At 57.9% G+C, this 18813-nt stretch overlaps 1 protein-coding gene across 1 annotated transcript in view; it reads left to right on the top strand.

Annotated features, from left to right (window-relative positions):
- The window catches only part of HMCN2 (hemicentin 2), a 44725-nt gene that overhangs the window by 2975 nt on the left and 22937 nt on the right, over window positions 1–18813 (top strand). Inside the window, exons 5-38 of the mRNA XM_088525457.1 lie at window positions 76–247; window positions 548–654; window positions 836–956; window positions 1047–1310; window positions 1494–1638; window positions 1987–2108; window positions 2250–2522; window positions 2755–2896; window positions 3619–3746; window positions 3832–3945; window positions 4031–4180; window positions 5934–6128; window positions 6223–6318; window positions 6935–7062; window positions 7321–7465; window positions 8296–8408; window positions 8648–8804; window positions 8942–9107; window positions 11020–11147; window positions 11602–11874; window positions 12034–12117; window positions 12863–13054; window positions 13304–13434; window positions 13526–13673; window positions 14180–14306; window positions 14426–14580; window positions 14966–15244; window positions 15791–16066; window positions 16364–16472; window positions 16850–17019; window positions 17187–17341; window positions 17534–17630; window positions 17777–17872; window positions 18308–18484. Of these exons, the coding sequence (XP_088381583.1) occupies window positions 76–247; window positions 548–654; window positions 836–956; window positions 1047–1310; window positions 1494–1638; window positions 1987–2108; window positions 2250–2522; window positions 2755–2896; window positions 3619–3746; window positions 3832–3945; window positions 4031–4180; window positions 5934–6128; window positions 6223–6318; window positions 6935–7062; window positions 7321–7465; window positions 8296–8408; window positions 8648–8804; window positions 8942–9107; window positions 11020–11147; window positions 11602–11874; window positions 12034–12117; window positions 12863–13054; window positions 13304–13434; window positions 13526–13673; window positions 14180–14306; window positions 14426–14580; window positions 14966–15244; window positions 15791–16066; window positions 16364–16472; window positions 16850–17019; window positions 17187–17341; window positions 17534–17630; window positions 17777–17872; window positions 18308–18484 (5335 nt within the window). The remainder of the gene's footprint in view (window positions 1–75; window positions 248–547; window positions 655–835; window positions 957–1046; window positions 1311–1493; window positions 1639–1986; window positions 2109–2249; window positions 2523–2754; window positions 2897–3618; window positions 3747–3831; window positions 3946–4030; window positions 4181–5933; window positions 6129–6222; window positions 6319–6934; window positions 7063–7320; window positions 7466–8295; window positions 8409–8647; window positions 8805–8941; window positions 9108–11019; window positions 11148–11601; window positions 11875–12033; window positions 12118–12862; window positions 13055–13303; window positions 13435–13525; window positions 13674–14179; window positions 14307–14425; window positions 14581–14965; window positions 15245–15790; window positions 16067–16363; window positions 16473–16849; window positions 17020–17186; window positions 17342–17533; window positions 17631–17776; window positions 17873–18307; window positions 18485–18813) is intronic.

Consider the following 18813-nt stretch of genomic DNA (forward strand, 5'->3'; position numbering starts at 1 on the left):
ACCTGCACCCAAAACCATCTTTGTGAAGGTAGTGCCTGGTGTCCGGGGCTCCTGGGTTAATCCATGTGCCTCCAGGTGCTCAAGTGGGTGGAAAAGGCCATCCAGGCCTCCAAGGTTCATCTGCTGTCCACCGACCACGAGGCTGGCGGGGAGCACACGTGGCCTGTGCCCTTGGACTCCAGCCTGAAGGAGGTCACCATCTCCCTGAGCGGCCCTGCTCCAGAGATTGAGGTCCGGGATCCCGCAGGTGGGTGCGAGGAGAGCAGGGATGATGCTTTGTCCTCTGGAGAGTGGGAAATGCTTCCCAGGAAGAACTCAGAGGACCCCAAAGACAAGTGACAGCTGCCAAAACCTTGGCTGAAAACTTCAGTAATGAGCAAGGATCTGTTTTTTTTGGATGTTTCCTCTGCTGTCCCTGTCTCTGGGCTTTGTACCACTGGGAGCTGCAGGCAAAAGCCCCGATGGCCAGAGGCTCCTGGCTGGTGACAGATGGGACCTGGGTAAGGACGCTAGGTTGCTCATGCCAGAGGTTTGCTTGCCATTGCAGGAAAGGTCCTCGAGGAAGGCCAAGACCTGAAGGAACTCCTCAGCATCCCAAACTCGGCCAAGGTGCTGGCCATGGAGCCTCGCGAGCCAGGGATGTGGACAGTCAAGGTAGGCTGGCACCAGCCCTGGCGTATTTATCCCTTTCTGGCTGGGATAAGCAACAAGGAGGAGAACTTATGAGGAATAGACTCAGCGCCACCTTTCCCTCACTATCCTCCTGTCTCTGGGGTGCGGAGCGGGTGGTTTTGCCTCTTTCCACCTCTGTAGTCGTGTCCTGCTTTGCTGGCAGACCCAGAGCAGCGGCCGCCATTCCGTGAGGATCACTGGTGTCAGCAATGTCAACTTTCAAGCCAGCTTCTCCACCCAACCTGACTTTGACCCCAGCCTCCTCAGCGAGCGGCCAGTGCAGGGTAAGGCAGGCGTCTCCCAGGCACGTGAGAGCTGCATCCCTGTGTCTCGTGGCCAAGTTTGTTCCTGTTTTTTTCCCTCCCTGTCTCCAGGCTTTCCCATCTCCGTGGGGGTGAATTACACCGGCCTGAAGCCACCAGGACACTTGCAGGAGATAGAGCTGGTCAACAGCTCTGGCCACCCGCTCCTCTCAATGCCCATGCGGCCCATCTCCAACACCTCCTCCATGCAGCTCTGGGTGGGCTCGGGGCTCCAGGCACCCCCGGGGGATTTCCTGCTAAAGGTGAAGGGTGAAGATGCCCAGGGCTACCCCCTGCACCGCCTCTCTGGCGTCACCTACACCAGCGTGGTCCCTGGTGAGTGGTCAGCCCTGGCCTTGGCTTTGCTCCCGCTCCCCGAAGTGCATTAAGATGCAGCCAAAGGTTGGAGAGAAGGAAGATCCCTTCCAGCACCATCCCGTCCCACTGGATGCTTTTATCTGGCTTCCTGGTGCAACCCTTGATGAACTCCTCGGGGCTTATGTGTCCAACTGCTTCCAGGTCTACCCAAGGTGAACATCTCCGGCAAAATCCAGGCTTACAACCGCGAGCCTCAGCTGATCTCCTGCTCCGCACAGAGCGAGATCCCTTTTCGCCTGCAGCTCAGCCGTGGCGGGAAGAAGCTTGGTGAAGGCCGGCTCTTCAGGTCAGTCTGGTTTGGTCCTGTTGGCTCCATGCTGGACATGTGTGAGGTGCAACCAGGGCTGTGCTCGCCAGGAGTTAGGTTCTGTGCTGCAATGGGGCAAGAAGCACAAGCTGGGGCAGCCTGTATGCTTGAATGCTGTGACATTTTCTAGGCAGCAGAGGAAAACGATGATGGATTTGCTTGCGTAATGCTGCTGGTGGGGGAATGCCCATCTGCTTGGCTAGGCAGAGATGCTGATTTTTGTTTTGTGTTAAATCCTAGGGATTAGATGTGGAGTTGGTGACATGGCAGCCCTGGCTCGGGTAGCTCCAGGCACACGGATGACCCTCTGGTTTCTTTGTCTTGCAGAGGTTCGGGGAACAGCAGCTGGCTGATCCCTGCAGCTTCCAAGAGCGACGAAGGGTTTTACGAGTGCACAGCCACAAGCAAGGTTGGAGCAACACGGGCTCGCACCTTCGTCTCTGTTGCAGGTCAGTACTTCCCCCATCTTGTGCCATGTGGGATCTGGTGAATACTTGGTGCTTTGGAGGTCTCTGGGTCTGGATTAGGGGATGGGCTCATTGTAGGTCCATGCTCTTGATGTTTTTCTCTTTGGCTTGTTGCCTTTGCAGAGCCGCCGCCACGTCTCGTAGCCCCTGGGAACATCACGGCTCTGCCTGGCCAGGACGTAGTCATGTCCTGCGCCGTTCTGGGCGACGTCCCCTACAACCTGACCTGGAGCTGGAACGGGGAGGCAGCGCAGGCAGCGGGCGGCAGGACGCGGCTCCTGCAGAACCGCTCGCTGGAGATCCGCAGCGTGCGACCCGTGGACGGGGGCCAGTACGAGTGTGTCGCGCACAACGCTCATGGCACTGCCCGCGCCTCCCTCTGGCTCTTCATCCAGGGTAGGCTGTTCCCTGCGCAGGACCACGGCTCCGCTCTCCTTTTTGGCAGCGAAGTTGCCGTGTGGGTAGTGTGTTGTGTCCCGGGTTTAGTCCTATGGGGATCTGCAGCCTTGAGTCCTTCCAGGAGTCCTGGATGAGCGGGTTTCACGTTGGGTCCACGCTCATCTCCCACGGGAAGGGAGCTGAGCGGGTTGCAGCCTCGGACTGAGCCCTTCTGCCTCTCCCTGGGCAGAGGCGCCGTGGGTGAAGGTGGACTCGAGCCCCCAGCGGTTCACCAAGGGCGAAGAGCTGAGGCTGAACTGCACAACGGGGGGACACCCAGCGCCGCGGACTACCTGGAAGCACTGGGGCAGGACCCTGGAGCAGCACGAGAGGTAGGGGCAGAGCCTGGGGCCAGGCTTGAGCATCCTGCAGCCTCCCTTGGCTCCTGGAGGAGCATCGTGGTCCCTGGTGTAGGAAGGGGGATGCAGGTGATGGTGGAGGGGAGCAATTGGACAGGGAGCTCTCGGTAGGAGTGTTTGACCCGGTCGTCTTTGTCCCCTTTAATCCCGTGGTCTCTTTGGAGGGATGCACAGCTTGGTGGGGAGGGGTTGCTGTGACTCCCGGCTGTGTTGGGATATTCCCAATCCCCGTGCCGAGGTCGTCCTCGTGCTGCCAGTCCTAACTTCACATGTTTAATTTTAAGCAATCCTTCCTCACCCATGTCACATGTCACCAAGGATGACTTGCAGTGGCCAGGAGCTCTTATAAGCACAATGAGGCCTTGAGCCTCAAAATGCCGTTTGTGCTTGGCCTAAACTTCTGCTTTTGGCTTCCTGTCTCCCTGCTCCGTGTGAGACTGTAAATGCTTGAGTGGGCTTTGGGGAGGGCTTTTTTCCCTGGCTTCAGATATGAAAAATACCAAATCCTCAGTGCTTTCCCTCTAGCTTAAGCAATCTTCTCTCCTGCAGTAGCTGACACACGCGGATATCAGTGCAAAACTGGATCTGTCAAATTCCCAACAAACTTTGTATGGGTGGAAGATAGCTTTAAGCCTGCTCATTTATTTCATCAGCTCCATTTCCATAGGGCTGTTTTCTCCCTCTCTCTGGCCCAGGGTTTTCGTGGATGCACAGGGCACCCTGCACATCACAGCCGCGGTCCCGGAGGATGCCGGCAACTACAGCTGCCGTGCCAGCAGCCCGCTGGGCTGGGACGAGCGAGCGGTGGCCCTGGAGTACACTGGTACCGTAAGGCTCCTGCTGCTCGCCGAGGCGCCGGCTCCCTCTCAATATCCCAAAGCTCCCTCTCCTGTTCCCCGTGGGTGCAGAACCTCCTGCTGTCCTGGCCGTGACGCCCGCTGTGAAGGCTCTGCGTGGGGAAGACGTGCTCCTGGAGTGCTGGGTGTCGGGGGTCCCCGCGCCCCGGATAGTCTGGCGCAAAGGTGAGGCCGGGCGGGGGGTCCTGGCTGTGCTGGAGGTGCCCAGGTGCAGGAGTGATGCTCATGGAGGGCATCTCCCCGTGGGCAGGCGAGCAGGAGGTGGCGGCGTCCCCGGGCAGCGCGCGGCGCAGCGTCCTGCAGCTCCAGGCGGTGCGGGAGGAGGACGCGGGCGAGTACGTGTGCGAGGCGCTCAGCGAGGCCGGCGCCGCCTCCGATGGCATCGTGCTGGACGTGGGCTGTAAGTCTCTGCCTCTCCTGGGGGGATGCTGAGCCCCCTGTGCTGTGTTGGGGCTCCAGCTTTGGCTGCGGGTCCGAGTGCACCTTTGGGGAGGATTTCCTTGGGTGTAGGTGTGCCGTGAGTGATTGGTGGCCAGAGAACCTGAGGGGGAGCCCTGTGAGCTTGATGGCACAGCCTGGGTGGGATTTGGGGATTTGCCAGCTCTCATCTAGGAGCAGAAGGGCAACTCGCTGCAACAGGGACCCAGATACCCATTAAGTCTGAGGAAGGGATGACTGCATGGAGGGCTGCAGTGTTGCTCCCTTCCCTGGCTGCTGCAGGATGTCTCAGGAAGGGCATGCAACCCGCTTGCTCCAGGATGCTGAGACCGTGGGCCGGTCCCCCTCCTCCCTAGGGGCTGGGAGGGTGAAGCTGGGTGGTCGGTGGCTTCCCCTGGCTGCTGGTGTCTTCTGCGCCCGGTGCCGCTCCCTGGCCACGAAGCCCCAGCTCCATCCGCTGCAGCTGAGGTTTGTCCGGCCGCCCTGGCTCGCACTACCCGGCCCTGCTGCTCGCGTGGCCAGCGGGCTCCTGGCCAGCCCCTCCCCGGCCCCGGGGGCTCACACCTCCTCTCTGCTGCCGACCGGAGCCGTTGGGAGACCCCACGACCGTCACCCGAGCCCATTACAGCACGGCGAAGGCGTTCGGCACGGCCAGCCGGGCGCAGTCCTGGTCGCTGCAGGCGCAGGCTGCCCTGCGAGTCTGCACTGGCACCGTGTAGGGATGGGGGAAGCTCCTTGTGTATCTGGATGCTGCAAAGCTTGGCCTCCTGCAATCTGGAGCAGGACGAGTTGCTGGGGTTGTCCAAGCTTTGTGGCTGGATAAGAAGGAGGAGAGGAGCGTGTCAAATAGCTGGAGCGGGAGCAAAGGCACGGACCTGGCTGCGGGTGGGAGAGAGCAGCCGGCCAAGGAGTCCATTAGCTGTGGAAACATCTCCTCTGATGCATGGTGGGCTCCTCCTGCATGCTGACAGCACAGCGTGGCTGTGGCCATGTCTTCCCACGTGCTGATGGGGCCAGTGGCAGTGACCCTCTCAGGGGTGTGCTGCAAACCCAGACACTGCCTGGTTGAACAGGGGGAGGATAAATATGTCCCCCTGGGTCTGGGGCCACCAGTCCTGCTGGAGGGGCAGGTGCTGTACCATGGTGGGATGCACTTGCCGCATCCTGCTGGTTACCTGCTGTGGCATTATTTTACCTGAAAAAATGGCAATTTGGTAGGTGAGAGCTTGGGTGCAAGCGGGCAGAGCTCACCTGGGAGCATCCAAGGGTGTCCTGGCTGGTGAATCCCATGCCAGGGAGAAGACCCTGCCATATCAGTGTTGCAGATAGCTCCACTCCATGGTCCTTCCACTTAAAGGTGCTAAAAGGTCTTGTCCTAGAAGCAAAAAAAGGGTGTAGCAGTGCTGTCCTGCACGAGGAACTGTAGGACCTGGTAAAGTGCAGCTCCCCTAAACCCCTCCTTTCCTCAGCTTCATCCTCTTTTGGATCCCAGGGCTGTGGATTAGAGCTGAACTCAGCTTGGTACAAGCAACTGCTCCTGATGAACCTTTCAGCTCCAGAAGCTATGAATGTTACTGTCTCTTTTCTAGCAGCTTGCAGGGATCTGGCAGCTGCTGCTGGATCTCATGAAGTCCTGGCTCCTGGTGCCACCTGCAAAAAGTGGAGCGGGGCTAAGACATCCTGACTCTCTCCTCTGCTGCTGCTCTCTCCTTTAGCTGCCCCTCAGTTTGCCGAGGACCTGGAGGATGTGTCGGTCAAGATAGGGGAGCGCGCGAGGCTGCTGTGCCGCGCCGAGGGCTCTCCCCCACCGCGGGTCACCTGGGCCCGGCAGGATGGGAAGCCTCTGTGGGGCCAGCATGGGCTGCTGGATGTCTCCAGCCAGCTGGAGGCCAACGAGCTCTTCATTGACAGTAAGAGAGCAGCTTGGGCTCCTGGACTCTGCCAGGCTCTGGCTGGAGCTGGTTGCCTCCCATAGTCCGGCTGAGACGTCTCCCTCTGCTCCAGACGCCTCGCTGGATGACCAAGCCATTTATATCTGCGAAGCCCAGAACGAGTTTGGGAAGATCCAGGCAGAGGTCAAGCTGGCCATCACCGGACACGGTTTGCTTTTACATGGTTTTATTGATGTGTTGATCACAGAGAGGCTCATGGCCTGGTGGAAGCCAACGAGGGTGGTGTTGGCAGCTCTGACATCAGAACTGTGTCTTGTCCACTTTTGAGCTGGCTGTGGGAGTTCTTATGCTGGCCACTGCAGGCTCTCTCCTCCTTTTTGGGTCCATATACAGCCCCTTCAGTCTTTGGACTGAATGCACTAACACGTGTCTGAACCCAAGTCGTAGTCAGATATCCCCAGGCTCTTGGGAAGCCTGAATTTCACTTTGGGTTTGTGCTGATTGAAGCTCTGGACCTTGGAAGAGAGGCAACCCAGAGGCTCAGGATCCCTGCGGGTCTCAGCCAGCCCTGCAGGTCCTTTGGCAATGGGGAAAGCAGGGGCTCTCCTGCTGGCTCTGGGAAGCCGGGGAGCCTGTCCCTCTCTTCCATGCGCATCTCCAGGTGGGAGAGGCGGCAGGTCCTGGTAAGGTCCGTGCTGCTTTCCCTCCAGAGCCTGCTGGATGCTTGGGTTACCATGGACATTAACTCATAATCCTGGGGAGCAGGACATTTGCTTGCCAACCTAACAGCAATTCATATGGTTTTTGTCTTCCCCTCTCTCTAGCGGCCCCAGTAATAGCCCAGGGACCCCCGGTGATCCGCGCGCTCGGAGGTCAGCCCGTCTCGCTGCCCTGCGTAGTCCTGGCCGGGAAACCATTCCCAGCACGGCGCTGGCTGAAGCGGGGACAAACGGTGAGGGTTTGGGGCTCGGTGCCACCGGGACGGTGTGGCCCTGCCACCGTGTTCCTGCCAAACATGCCGGGTGGTGCCCTCCTCCTGCATGAGGCACCAGGGCTCAAAGCTCTTGATGGAAGATGCTACGCGAGCGTTTGCGTCCTTGTCGTTGGATGTTTCCACTGCTATTCAGGGACCAGCTTCCAGATACATCCCCAAGATGGAACAATAAGGTGATATTTGCTGCCTTCAGCCCCAGTCTCTGCCTGCACACAGGTATCCCTGGATGGACATTTTTCTGTCCGTGCTGATGGGAGCCTCCACATGGAGCAGGCGTCGCAGGAGGATGCAGGGAGCTACTCCTGCGTGGTCTCCAACGCCGTGGGCTCACACAGGCGGGATGTGGCCCTGGTTGTCCATGGTGAGTGGCAGCATGAGAGATGTTCCTGGTGCCCATTGGTGCTCTGCTTTGAACGGCAGCAAGGAGGATGCTGACGGATGCCCCTGCTCACCCCTCCTGTCAGTTTTCCACAGCCCGAGTAGGCTGAGGCTTTTGGACCACGGGAGACTTTTCCAGCAATATGGAAGAGCAATTCCAATACATCAGAGCAGGAAAAACCTTGAGCACAAGCCTCTAGATAGGCAATAGTCCTCAAGACAGCATGGTGGGACTACAAAGCAGGCTCAGAAAACATCTGTTGTCTGGCAACCTCACAGCAACAAACTAGCCAGGACACATGAAATCTGATTCTGGACACGTGAGATTCGGCTGCTTGCTGCGGGCCAAGCCGCTGACCTGCACGTCCCCCTTGGGGCCAAGCTCACAGGGCAGCATGTCCAGGCTTGTACCGAGCCTGGGAAGCACAGCAAGGCCCGTGGGCTGAGCGCCAGACGTGCCGCACGGGGATGCTCGGGTTTTTGGGGGTATTTCGCTATTGCCTGCAGCTGGGGTGAGATGCTCCCATTTCTGCTCCCGTTTCAGCAGGATCAGCCTGGAAAGCTGAGCCCTGCTGGAAATGTAGGAGCAAATGCCTGGGGGAAGCAGGGGAAATTGCACACAGATGAGGAAGTGCCTGGAAAAGGAAAGGTTGTGGGATGCTCCTGCCATGTAGCTTGGAGGGATTTGGGTCTGGGGGGCAGTTTTCTGCAGAGCCTTCTTGCAAACTTGTTTTTTCCTTCAGAGGCAAAGCAGAGCCTGGCTCTTTGGCAGACGTGAGGACATCTGTGAGGATATTTGTTTTTTATCCGCAGTTCCTCCCAGTATTGAGCTGGGCCCTGCCCTCGTCACCGCCACGGAGGGAGCAGCTGTCACCCTGCAGTGCAATGCCACCGGCGTGCCACCCCCTACTGTCACCTGGGCAAAGGTAGTCGCCTGCCCCAGGTGGGACACGGGCTGGAAGGGGCAGATTGCTGCCTCGTGGGAGCTGCCCCACATGTGCAGTGGGATGTAGCCAGGCTGTTGGGGAGGTGACACTCCGGGAGCCTCCTGGGGACCGGGAGCAGTGAGGCTCATCTGATGTGACCCGAGCAAGGCTCTGGTGCTTGGGAAGCTCAGCTCGCGGGAGGATTTTTGTTTGCTTCCTGCCTCCCGTTCTCCCCGCAGGGCACAGAGCCCATCTCGCAGAGCCACCGCTACTTCCTCGGCAGCAACGGGACCCTCTTGATCCCCTCGGCCTCCGCCAACGATGCTGGGACCTACTTCTGCACGGCTGCCAGTGCAGCAGGCTCGTCCAGCCGGGAGCTGCAGCTCTCCGTCAGCAGTGAGTGCTGCTGGGGCCAGGGCTTGGATGGACTTAGCAGGCTGAGCTTGCAGGATGGGGAAGGCCATGGAAAGGCCATGCTCTTGCTCGCAGCTTGTGGCACCATTTGCACGTTGCGTCTCTGTCCCACTGTCTAGCAAAACCCAGGATCAGTGTGAACGGATCGCGCGAGTCATCAGGCCCCATGATCATCCGGACTCTTGCTGGGCGGGAAACCGTCCTGCCCTGTGAAGTTCATGGCTACCCCACTCCCTTGGTGGCATGGACCCAGGAGTCCCGGCCAGTGCCTCTCGGCACCGCAAGGTAAGGAGAGCTGCTGCCTTGTGGGCTGTGGCTTCTTGGCCTGTGTATGGTCCTGCAGGGTGCCAGGCTTGTGAAACACAGGGACAGCAGGGACGTGCCAACAGGAGAACTTCCCTGTGCCCTGCAGTGCAGCAGGGCCAAGAACTGACCTGCAGCAGGGTGAGGGTTAGATAGTCCTCCGCTTGATCTCAGCCTTGTGTCCGCGGGAGGTGCCATGTTCTCCTGCACAGAGCTCATCTCCATCAGCTACCCGTGAGGCAGACTATCTGTCTCTGCATCTTCCATATGCTTTCCAGTTAGCAGTTGCTCCTGGCTGGGAAAGCTGCTTTCCAAACATTTCCTTGCTCCCACCTGACCTCACACTGGGTCCTGCTCCCAGTTCTGCAGCTGGCTTGAATTTGTCCCCTGGACCAAAGCAAAGCGCTGGCTTTTAGCTCTGTGGCTGGAGCCCCGCTCTGTGAAGTCTCACCTCCAGCAGACAGCTATTTGCTGACATTTGCTGTGGAGAATCTTCCCTTCCGCACGTTGCTTCTCCCTGCGGGGACGGGGCGAGGCAGTGTGTGCATAGGAGAAGATGCTAAAGGCTGCAGATGTGCTGGGAACAGGCTGCCTGCGAGGTGGAGAGGGTTGGGTGGTCGAGAAGGAAACTTCTGACCCAAGTCTCGTGCATCCCATCCTCCTGGGAGCTGCCAGGAGCAAGCAGCAAGCTAGTTGTACAAGGATGGCTCGGGGCAGGTGTCTAGTAAGTGCTGCCTTCATGTTTGATCCCTTTTCAGTTGGGCTGCTGAGGCACATCCCACTTCTGTGGGCAGCATCCAGGCTGCAGCAGAGCGAGGGCTTCAGGGAAGGGCTCCTAGGAGCGCAATGGAGATGCCTTGCCCCTGTAAGGCCAAGGTTCCTTTCACTGCTTGGGGTTTGTGTGTGGAGGGTCTCTTGAAACCTTCTCCTGGACTATAAGGATTGCTTTGCTCCGGTGTTCGGTAGCACTGGGTCTTTCTCAGCTTTTGCCAGATTCATTTGTTGATGGTTTTGACACTGATGCCAGCAACGGACAATCATTTAAAGCCACTTGATGTGAGAAGACAACCTTGAGAGTGGTTGAACATGCGCTTATTAAGTGTGTCTTGCTCTGTGACCAAAGAGATGGAGTTCAACCTTTGGAGATGGGACCCGTTTTGTTAATATGCCAGCACCTTGCTGGAGAGGCAGCGCATCATGGTACCTGATCATGGATACCTGATCTTGGTGATCATCTCTTATTTCTGCACATAGAAGTTGCTGTGGCTTGAGGAAGCGTGAAAGCATCTTGTCTTCCCCCTCCTTTTTGAGGGACTCTATTGCCTTGTTGTTCTTGTTTATCCAATTTCCTGCCCCGCTCCCAGTGCCTTTGTGCTCCTTTCCCAGCTCTGCTAAGTTCAGCCTCCTGTCTTCATCTGCCTGTGTGATTTATGGGAGAGCGCAGTTGAGGAATCTGTGGACGTGGGCTGAGATGAGGTTATGTCTGTAGAGCCCAGATGATGCTGGGTCAGCACCAGTGGCGAGAGCACGGTCAGCTCCAGCTGCAGGGGCTGAGTTCCCCCTTTGGGAATGATCTCCCACACCATGGTGGGGGCTCTCTCCTGCTGCTGCCTTGTGCTATGCTCATGCAGAGATTGAGCAAAGGGATTTTGCAACCCTGTGCAGCTCGGCAGGCCTCCTATTAGAGAAGGCATGTGGGCAATCTTGCTACCAAGCAGCGTATCATTTTCCCATGGTTGTTAGTGCGAATGGTGGTGTTTGCATGTGACAAACTACACTCAGACTTATCCTCTCCTGTCCAGGAGAATGGAATTTTAGAGCCGTAGCTGAAGAAGACATGGCAGTCCTTCTGCAGCAAGGTGAAAGGCCAGTTGTCTGTGCCTTCTCCATGTAGGTATAGCATCCTTCCTTCGGGATCGCTCCTGCTGGCTGAGCCCAGAGTGATGGACAGTGGCCTTTACATCTGCACGGCCATGAATGCTGCAGGGAACGACTCACTCAGCTACAGCCTGGAGGTCCAAGGTGCGTGTGTCCAAGGGGGACTTGGAGGCTCTCCTTGTGGAGGACAAGCCACCACCAACAAGGTCAGCTCAGTAGCATCCCCATCTGGTCTAAAATGGCTGGGTTGCTCTGATGATGGGTGGCCATGTGGGCTTGTGCTTGGCATTGCAGAGGACCCTGTCATCACACTGAGCACTGGGACATTCTGTCACTTTTCCTTGTGTTGTGACTGGTTCATGGGATAGGACACTATTAGGACTGGAAAATGTTCCAGGTCTGCCCAAAATGAACCTGTGGACATTTTTCTCATTTCTGTGTTGTCTCTTTCACTGTTGAGCAATAAGAGGGCTTTCTGTACTCTTCCACCTTTGAGAGAGTGTGCTGGCCCTGGTGTCACCTGGAGGTGTCTAAGATTGGGGGCATGACTCTACTTCTCTTCTCAAAGCAGTGTTCCCCTCCTTTCTTTCTATTTCAGTCCCACCACAAATCCACCCTATGCCCAAGGTCCTGCGGGTTCTGGTGGGTCTTCATCTGGACCTGCCATGCATGGCTCATGGAGACCCCGTCCCCCACATCAGCTGGTCCAAGGATGGCCACCCCTTGAATGTGGGCCAGGGAGGCTTCCTGGAGGGGCCTGATGGGACAATCAGCATCAAGAATGTGCAGGTCTCCAACTCAGGACAATACCGTTGTGTCGCCAGCAGCAGTGCGGGGCAAGATGCAGCAGAAGTGGCCGTGGAAGTGTTGGGTGAGTGTTGGGCATCACGCTGCCCCGGGGAGGCCACTCTTGAGACTGGGATCCTGGCACACAGCCCCACTAGGTGAGGAGGGGTCAGTGGGTGAGGAGAGCTGAGTACAGGCCAGTGAGACCCCCCTGATCTCTCACCAAGGTGGCTTCTCCTTACAGAGGTCCCCTACCTGGAGAATGGCGCAGAGGTCCTGCTGGAGAGGGTTATCCATGAGAATGTCACCATGCTGTGTCCTGCCAAGGGTAAGAGCCGCGGTGCTGGGAAGGGGCCACCTCATTCCATCCTTAACTCTGTGTGGAAGTTTCTCCATGTGGTATTTTCCCTCATGGGAAGTACCCCAGGCTGGCTGCTGTCCTTCTTCACCTGCCCTTCCTCAGGGATGGTGTTAATGGGAAGCCAATGCTCCCTCCTGGATTGTTCCCATGCTCTTATGCTCCTTGTATCCCTAGCTGGATTTTCCCTTTTTCTTCAACACAGAAGTGCCACAGAGAGTCCCCTCTGGGTGGGGTTGTGGTGCCTTATGCAGTGGTGGCTCCTTTCCCTGCAGTGCCTGGGCTGTGGGCGCTGCTGGCTGCAGCGCTGGGCAAGGAGCACCATCGTGTGGCTGTGCCGCGCTGTACAGGGGACACCGGCTGTACAGGGGACACCGGAGGCGTGGATGAAGCCCATGGGCAGCTGGTGCAGATATAAGGAGAGAGCACCTATGTGGGAAGGGTTGGGCTGGGTCTTTGCAGGGGGAGAAGGGGGATGCTCTTGACCATGGGGTTTCCAAGGAGCAGGTGAGAAATGAGCAAACTACAGCTGAGCAAGGCAGCATGCGGATGACACCTGAGGCTTTGAGTGTCCCTAGGGCTGACGTGGGTTTTTGCAGGCATCGCCTCTCCCAGCACGTTGCGGAGCTGTTCAGCACGGACAGCAGACAAGATGCCCATAGCTGTTCCAAGCTGGGGTGCTCATGTGGGTCCCCTCTGCCTTGCATCCGTGCAGGGACCCCCACACCATCCATCGTCTGGTTGAAGGATGCAGTGGAGGTGCTGAGCATCGTGCCAGGAGCTGAGGTGCTGGAAGGGGGCTCGCTTTTGATACGAGATGTGCAGCCCACGGACAGCGGGGATTACACCTGCCTGGCCACCAACGAAGTGGGCTCCGTGAGCCGCACTACCCAGCTGCTGGTGTACGGTACGTGGGTCTGGCTGGAGGAGAGCGTTCCCGCGTGAGCCTCCCACAAGAGGCCAGGTGTCCTGTGTAGAGTCTGCTCCATGCCCTCAATAGGGCGAGCGCTATCCTTGCTGCACGGATGGTGAGAACTTCTGGTGGGGCTGGGCAGTGGGGCCAAGTGGCTGTTTTCTGTACTATGTGAGGGGAGTTGGGCACAGAGCAGTGAGGAAGCCAACTCCTACCTCAAATTCCCACTTTCACTTTCCCCAGCCCCGCCAGAGATGGTTGGAAGTGGTCACCAGGAGAACATTTCTGCCGTGGCTGGCCAGCCCCTGACACTGGATTGCAACGTGTCCGGTACTCCTGTCCCCAACATCTCATGGTACAAGGATGGGCAGCTGGTGAGTTGCTGGAAGGTGGCGTACAGGCTCATGCCTTTCTGGGGTCAGGATTGCTATTCTTGTTGCCTCCCTTCTTCCCTCTCTTCCATAGGTGAGCAAAGGCAAAAGTGTGCACCTCCTCCGTGGGGCCCAGGCCCTCCGCTTCCCCAAGGTGCGCAAGGAGGATGCAGGCTCCTATACCTGCAGAGCTGAGAACAAGGTCGGAGAGGTCCAGAGACTCTTCACCCTGCTTGTTCTAGGTGACTCAGATCCCCATCACCCTGTCTCTAATGGGAGCACCTGTGGGATCAGGCTGAGCTTCAAAGAATGGAAGACTAGATGGTGGAGCTGGCTGGCCTGTCTGCGTTGGCTGGTGGTCCCTTGGGCCATTTCCAGCATGCAAGCGGCCCCTTTAGAGTTTCTGTGCCCTGTCGCCTTGGCTTCCAGTGTTGCAAGGCACTGGTTAAAGTGACCCTCTAAACGCTCATCCCACAAAATGGCATTGCCCTACACGCTGCATCAGTTCAACTACAGGTCTCTGTGTTTGAGAAGAGGTAGGAGGCCTTGAGTGGTTGCACTGAACCTGCTATTGCCTTCTGTGCACGTTCTGCTACCATAACAGCACAGAAGTGAGGAGGGCAAAACGTAGGGTGTCCCATACCTCCCACCACACTGACCCCAGTCTTGGTGACTTGTAGTGCCAGTGCTCTCTAGAGCTTTCTGAGCTCCTGCTCAGTCTCCTCTGTTCTTCGTTCCTGCCCCCCAGTGCCTCCAACAGCACCAGGGCCCGGATGGCCTCACAACGTCTCCGTGTTGCTGGGCTCCGAGGCAGTGCTGGAGTGCCGGACCTTGGGGGTACCCCCGCCGCAGGTGGAGTGGCTGAAGGACGGACAGTAAGTGAGGTCACCAAGGACCATCCCAACACCTTGTACCGTTGCTGCACACCTTGTGGTCTCCATCCCTTGCTGCATGCTTGGTCTGACTTCGTTTCTGCGTTGTTCTCCCTCTTGAGGCCTCTGTCCACAGCAGACTCTCGTGTCCAACTCCTGGAGGAGGATCAGGTGTTGAGGATCGAGGACAGCCAGCCCAGCCACCAAGGGAAGTATCAGTGTATAGCGTTCAACCAGGCTGGCCAGCACAGCAAGGCTTTCCAGCTGCTTGTACTCAGTAAGTCCCTGGCTGGCCTTGCCCTGACAATCCTCCTCCTTGTCCAACTCCCCAAAACTTTCATCCATCCTCCTGACTCTGGAGAAGGTAGGGAGGGTTTTTACCACTGTACCAAAATGGGATATTGTCCCGATATTGGGAGTGTCTGGGCTGAGGTGGCCAGGTCACTGTAAAAGCAGCCAGGATACCTGTCCTTGTAGGGAGATTTTGCCCCCATATCCTACACCAAATCCCCTGCTGTGGTAAAATCAAGGTAGCTCTTGGGGCAGTAGGCTTCAATGCATGGGGTCATACAGGTGTTCTGAGTTAACTCGGAGGCTTTGGGAAGCAGGTAAATATCCTGCAGCATCTCCCCATGTCACATCTCCTCCGTTGGTGTGGCCAGCTCCCCCCTCCATCCTGGACTCCGGTGGGACGGCGGTGGTGACGGTGCTGCTGAATCACTCCCGTGAGCTGCCCTGCGAGGCACAGGGCTCGCCAGCACCCGGCATCGCGTGGTTCAAAGACAGGCGGCCCCTTATATCCAGTGCCAAGACCACCTATGTGAGAGGGGGACACATCCTACAGCTGAACATGGCCCAGGTGACGGATGCAGGGCTGTACACGTGCCGGGCCACCAACCCTGTGGGCACGGTGGAGAGGACTGTAAGGCTTGAAGTTTATGGTAAGTGTTGGTCTTCTTTCTTGATGTACTCGCAAAGAGGAAGGCAGAGGAGCTGCCCCTCCTGGCCAGCTAGGAAGCATCCATGGCTCGTTGGTTTGGGCTTGGCTTTTCCAGAAAGGCCATTTCTCTGATGGTTTCCCCTCCCAGCAGCTTTGCGGGGGCTGCTGGCAATATTCAGCTGTGTCAGTGCAGATGCAAATGTGTGTTTCTGTTTCTGGGATGTTCTGTGAAATGGCAAATGCACTGCATGATATCACATTTCTGGGAAATGAGCTGGCTTTGGGAGCTAATTTCCTGGGGTGAACTCTCTGCCCTTGTCTGCTTGGGTTCACCTGTGGCTCTGAGTTTCTGCTGAGCCATTTTGGCATCTCTCTGTGGGCTGAGCCTTGTGGGTTGGTGTCTCCTGATGAAGCCTGACCCACCTGGAGACAGCATGAGGACCCCAGGCTCCCCAGGGTGCCTTCCTTCCCCTACCACAAGCTTTCGAGCCAAAGCCACAGCACCCGCATTGTGCGTTTTGCACTTGTGCTCCCTCTGCCCCCGCAGTGCCACCGCGTATCGACAGCGTTGCCGATGAGGACCATGTGGTGGTGGTGGGACAGCCCTTGGAGCTCCAGTGCTCAGCCAGCGGCCACCCGCCGCCCGCCCTGACGTGGCTCAAGGACGGGCTCCCGCTGCCCGGTGATGCGGGGATGCTGCTCCTGGCTGGTGGGATGATGCTGAGAGCCGAAGCGGCGTCGCGGAGCTCAGCGGGAACCTACACCTGCGTAGCCAGCAGCCCGGCCGGCCAGAGCGTGGCCCAGCACACGGTGGTGGTTCACGGTACAGCGGCCGGGCCCTTGCAGCTGAGGCTGGAGCAGGGAGCACAGTGATTTAGGGAGCACCCACATCTGCCCTCCTAACTGTATCATATAGAGAGGGAGGGAGGGGGCAAAGGTGGTGGCCTAAAACTTCAGTTTCTTCGAGAAAGGCCATATTCAGTCCCAAACTGCTGGGAGCACTACTGTACCCTCCCAATCCCCAGCTCCTCCTGCTCTCCCAGAGCAGCATCTTCTCTCTTGCCATGGCTGAGGCTGGCAATGGGTCTTTAGCCCGTTGTCCTCTTCCTTTTTGCCCCAGTTCCCCCACAGGTGCTGATCAGCGATGGGGAGAGCCACGTGACGGTGATTGCCAACGACTCCCTTCAGATGCACTGCCATGCCACGGGCTTCCCTGCGCCCCAGCTCCAGTGAGTACCACAGAGCAGCCGCCGGGCCTGCTCCATCTCCACGAGCTCCCTTTGGGGGCTCTGCAAGGTCCTGGAGATGCCCTACAGCCGGGCGTGCAAAAATGCAGCATGATTGGGAAGGGGGTCTTGATGAGTGATGGGGGCCTCTGGCTTAGGGTGTCCCTTGGGCACAAGCACAGAGCTTCTCCTTTGGGAGATATCTCCCATTACTTCCTCCCCACCCCACAGGGGATGTAAAGAGAGGAAAGTATCCATCAAAAACAGCCAGAGAAAAGCCCTGACTTTGTAAAAGGAAGAATCCTGCTGTACTCCAGGTCTCTCTTTGAGCAGAAACAGGGAGTGGGCTGAGGATTTGCTTCCTCCTCCCTTTGCTCCAGGTGGCTGAAGGACGGCCACCCGCTGGACGAACTGGATGGGATGGTGGTGTCGGAGGACGGCAGGACGCTGGTGATCCCCCGTGCAGGGCGCAGTGACGAGGGGCTCTACGTCTGCCAGGGCAGCAGCGAGGCAGGTGGAGCCCAGACAGAGGTGTGGGTATTGGTGCAAGGTGAGCAGAGCGTCTGCGGAGAGACCTGCTGCCCTTCCCACACCCTGGGGAGGGCATGGCTGCTCCAAGGGGTGGATGGGGAGAAGGAATGGAAAGTGCTCTTGGATATTTTCCGGTAGAAGAAATCTCCCCAGCCCCACTTTGGTTCTTTTCCCTCCCCTGGCTAGAGCGCCCATCAGTCAGCATTGTGGAGGGACAAGGCCTCAGCGTAGCCCTCCGGGAGCCTGTGACTCTTCGGTGCTTGGCCACTGGCACTCCACCTCCACGGCTCAGCTGGTGGAAGGATGGGCTGCTCTTGCCAGCCACGGGCCACCTCTACCAGGTAGGGATGGAGATCAAATACACGAGCCCTAATGCAGAGCTGTGCACCGTGGGTTCTTCTGTGGCAGGTTCTGGTGGAGCTGGTGAAGCGAGGGAGGGAGCAAAGGCCCCCTCGTCCTGTTTTAGGCAGAGCAGGGATGGCTTGGGGTTGTGTGTGATGGATGCTAACCGGGAATGTCCTCTTCTGCTCCAGATTGAGAAGACTGACTTGATGGATGAAGGAGTCTATTCCTGTGTGGCAGTGAACTCTGTCGGGGAGGACAAGCAGGATGTGGTGCTGAAGGTCCTGGGTGAGAAACAGGCAGCTGAGATCCTGCCAGGATGAAAAATCTCTTCCCTGGGGACTGTTGCCCTATTGACATGAAGGGCAAGTCACAAGCCCTCCATGGACATGGCCTGTCCTACGGAGGTGATGACCGTGGGTGCTGGATTGCAGTGCCTCCAAGCATTGAGCCAGGTGAGGTGAACGTGACCGTCCTGGAGAACACCACGGCGTCCCTGCGGTGTCTGGCCTCCGGGGTGCCACCTCCAGGTAACTCGGCCTTCTCCTTTCTTTCTTGCACCTCGGTTCTCCCTGGCCTCCTCTTTCCCCTGGCAAGTCAGCATCCCTATTCCAGGCACCTTGGCTGTTCGCAGACACCTTGGTGACTGCAGGGTGAGATACTGAATATTTGTTAGGAAATAGAGGGTGCCATCTGGGACATTCAATGTTACAACCCAAGATTTGATGGAGGGAGGGTACAGCAGGAACCCCAGAGTTTTCCAGGATCTGTAACCTGCATCTCCTGTGTACCATGTTGGAATGCAAGGGGGATGAGGACAAAGGGGAAGCCCTGAGGCACAGTGTGTCCCTAAATAATGAAGGCCACCTGCCCCCACATCCCCTGGGACATGTGGCTGCCTCGCTGCCCTGGGGGTGCCAAGGGAAGGCAGCGCCGCTCCTTCTAGCGCAGCTCTTTCCTTCCAGACATAGCCTGGTACAAGGGGCCTGAGCAACTCTCAGCCAGGCCAGGCCTGGTGCTGTACAGAGATGGGAAGCACCTGGAGATCCAGCGTGCCCAGACCTTGGACTCCGGAAGCTACCGCTGTGTGGCCTCCAACGCGGCTGGTGTTGCTGAGCTCTGGTACAGCCTGCAGGTGACGGGTGAGCCCACAGCAAGAGGGATCAGGACTGCAGGTGTCTGATGGATTTTGCCCTTGGTACCCCTTGTGTGTGTGCTGGGCCAGTGGGTTCATCCCAGCCTGTGGGCGCATGCTCCGCTATCCATGGAAGATGGTTTTGGTGGAGACTCTCTTCTCTGTCTTGACTGCAGAAGGCAGTGCCAACTCAGGGGGTTCCAGCCCCTGGAGCCCCACTTCCCCTCCATGTCCATCCTAGCTAATATCTCAGAGAAGCTGGACCCTAAAGGCTGGTCCACATCGTGACACTCTTGCTGCATGCTCTGCCTCAGCCACCACCCCTTCCTCTTGCAT

The sequence above is a fragment of the Tinamus guttatus genome, unplaced genomic scaffold (genome assembly GCF_059628265.1).
Source record: "Tinamus guttatus ecotype Peru unplaced genomic scaffold, ASM5962826v1 Tinamus_guttatus_pri_ptg000226l, whole genome shotgun sequence".
Classification (NCBI taxonomy): domain Eukaryota; kingdom Metazoa; phylum Chordata; class Aves; order Tinamiformes; family Tinamidae; genus Tinamus; species Tinamus guttatus.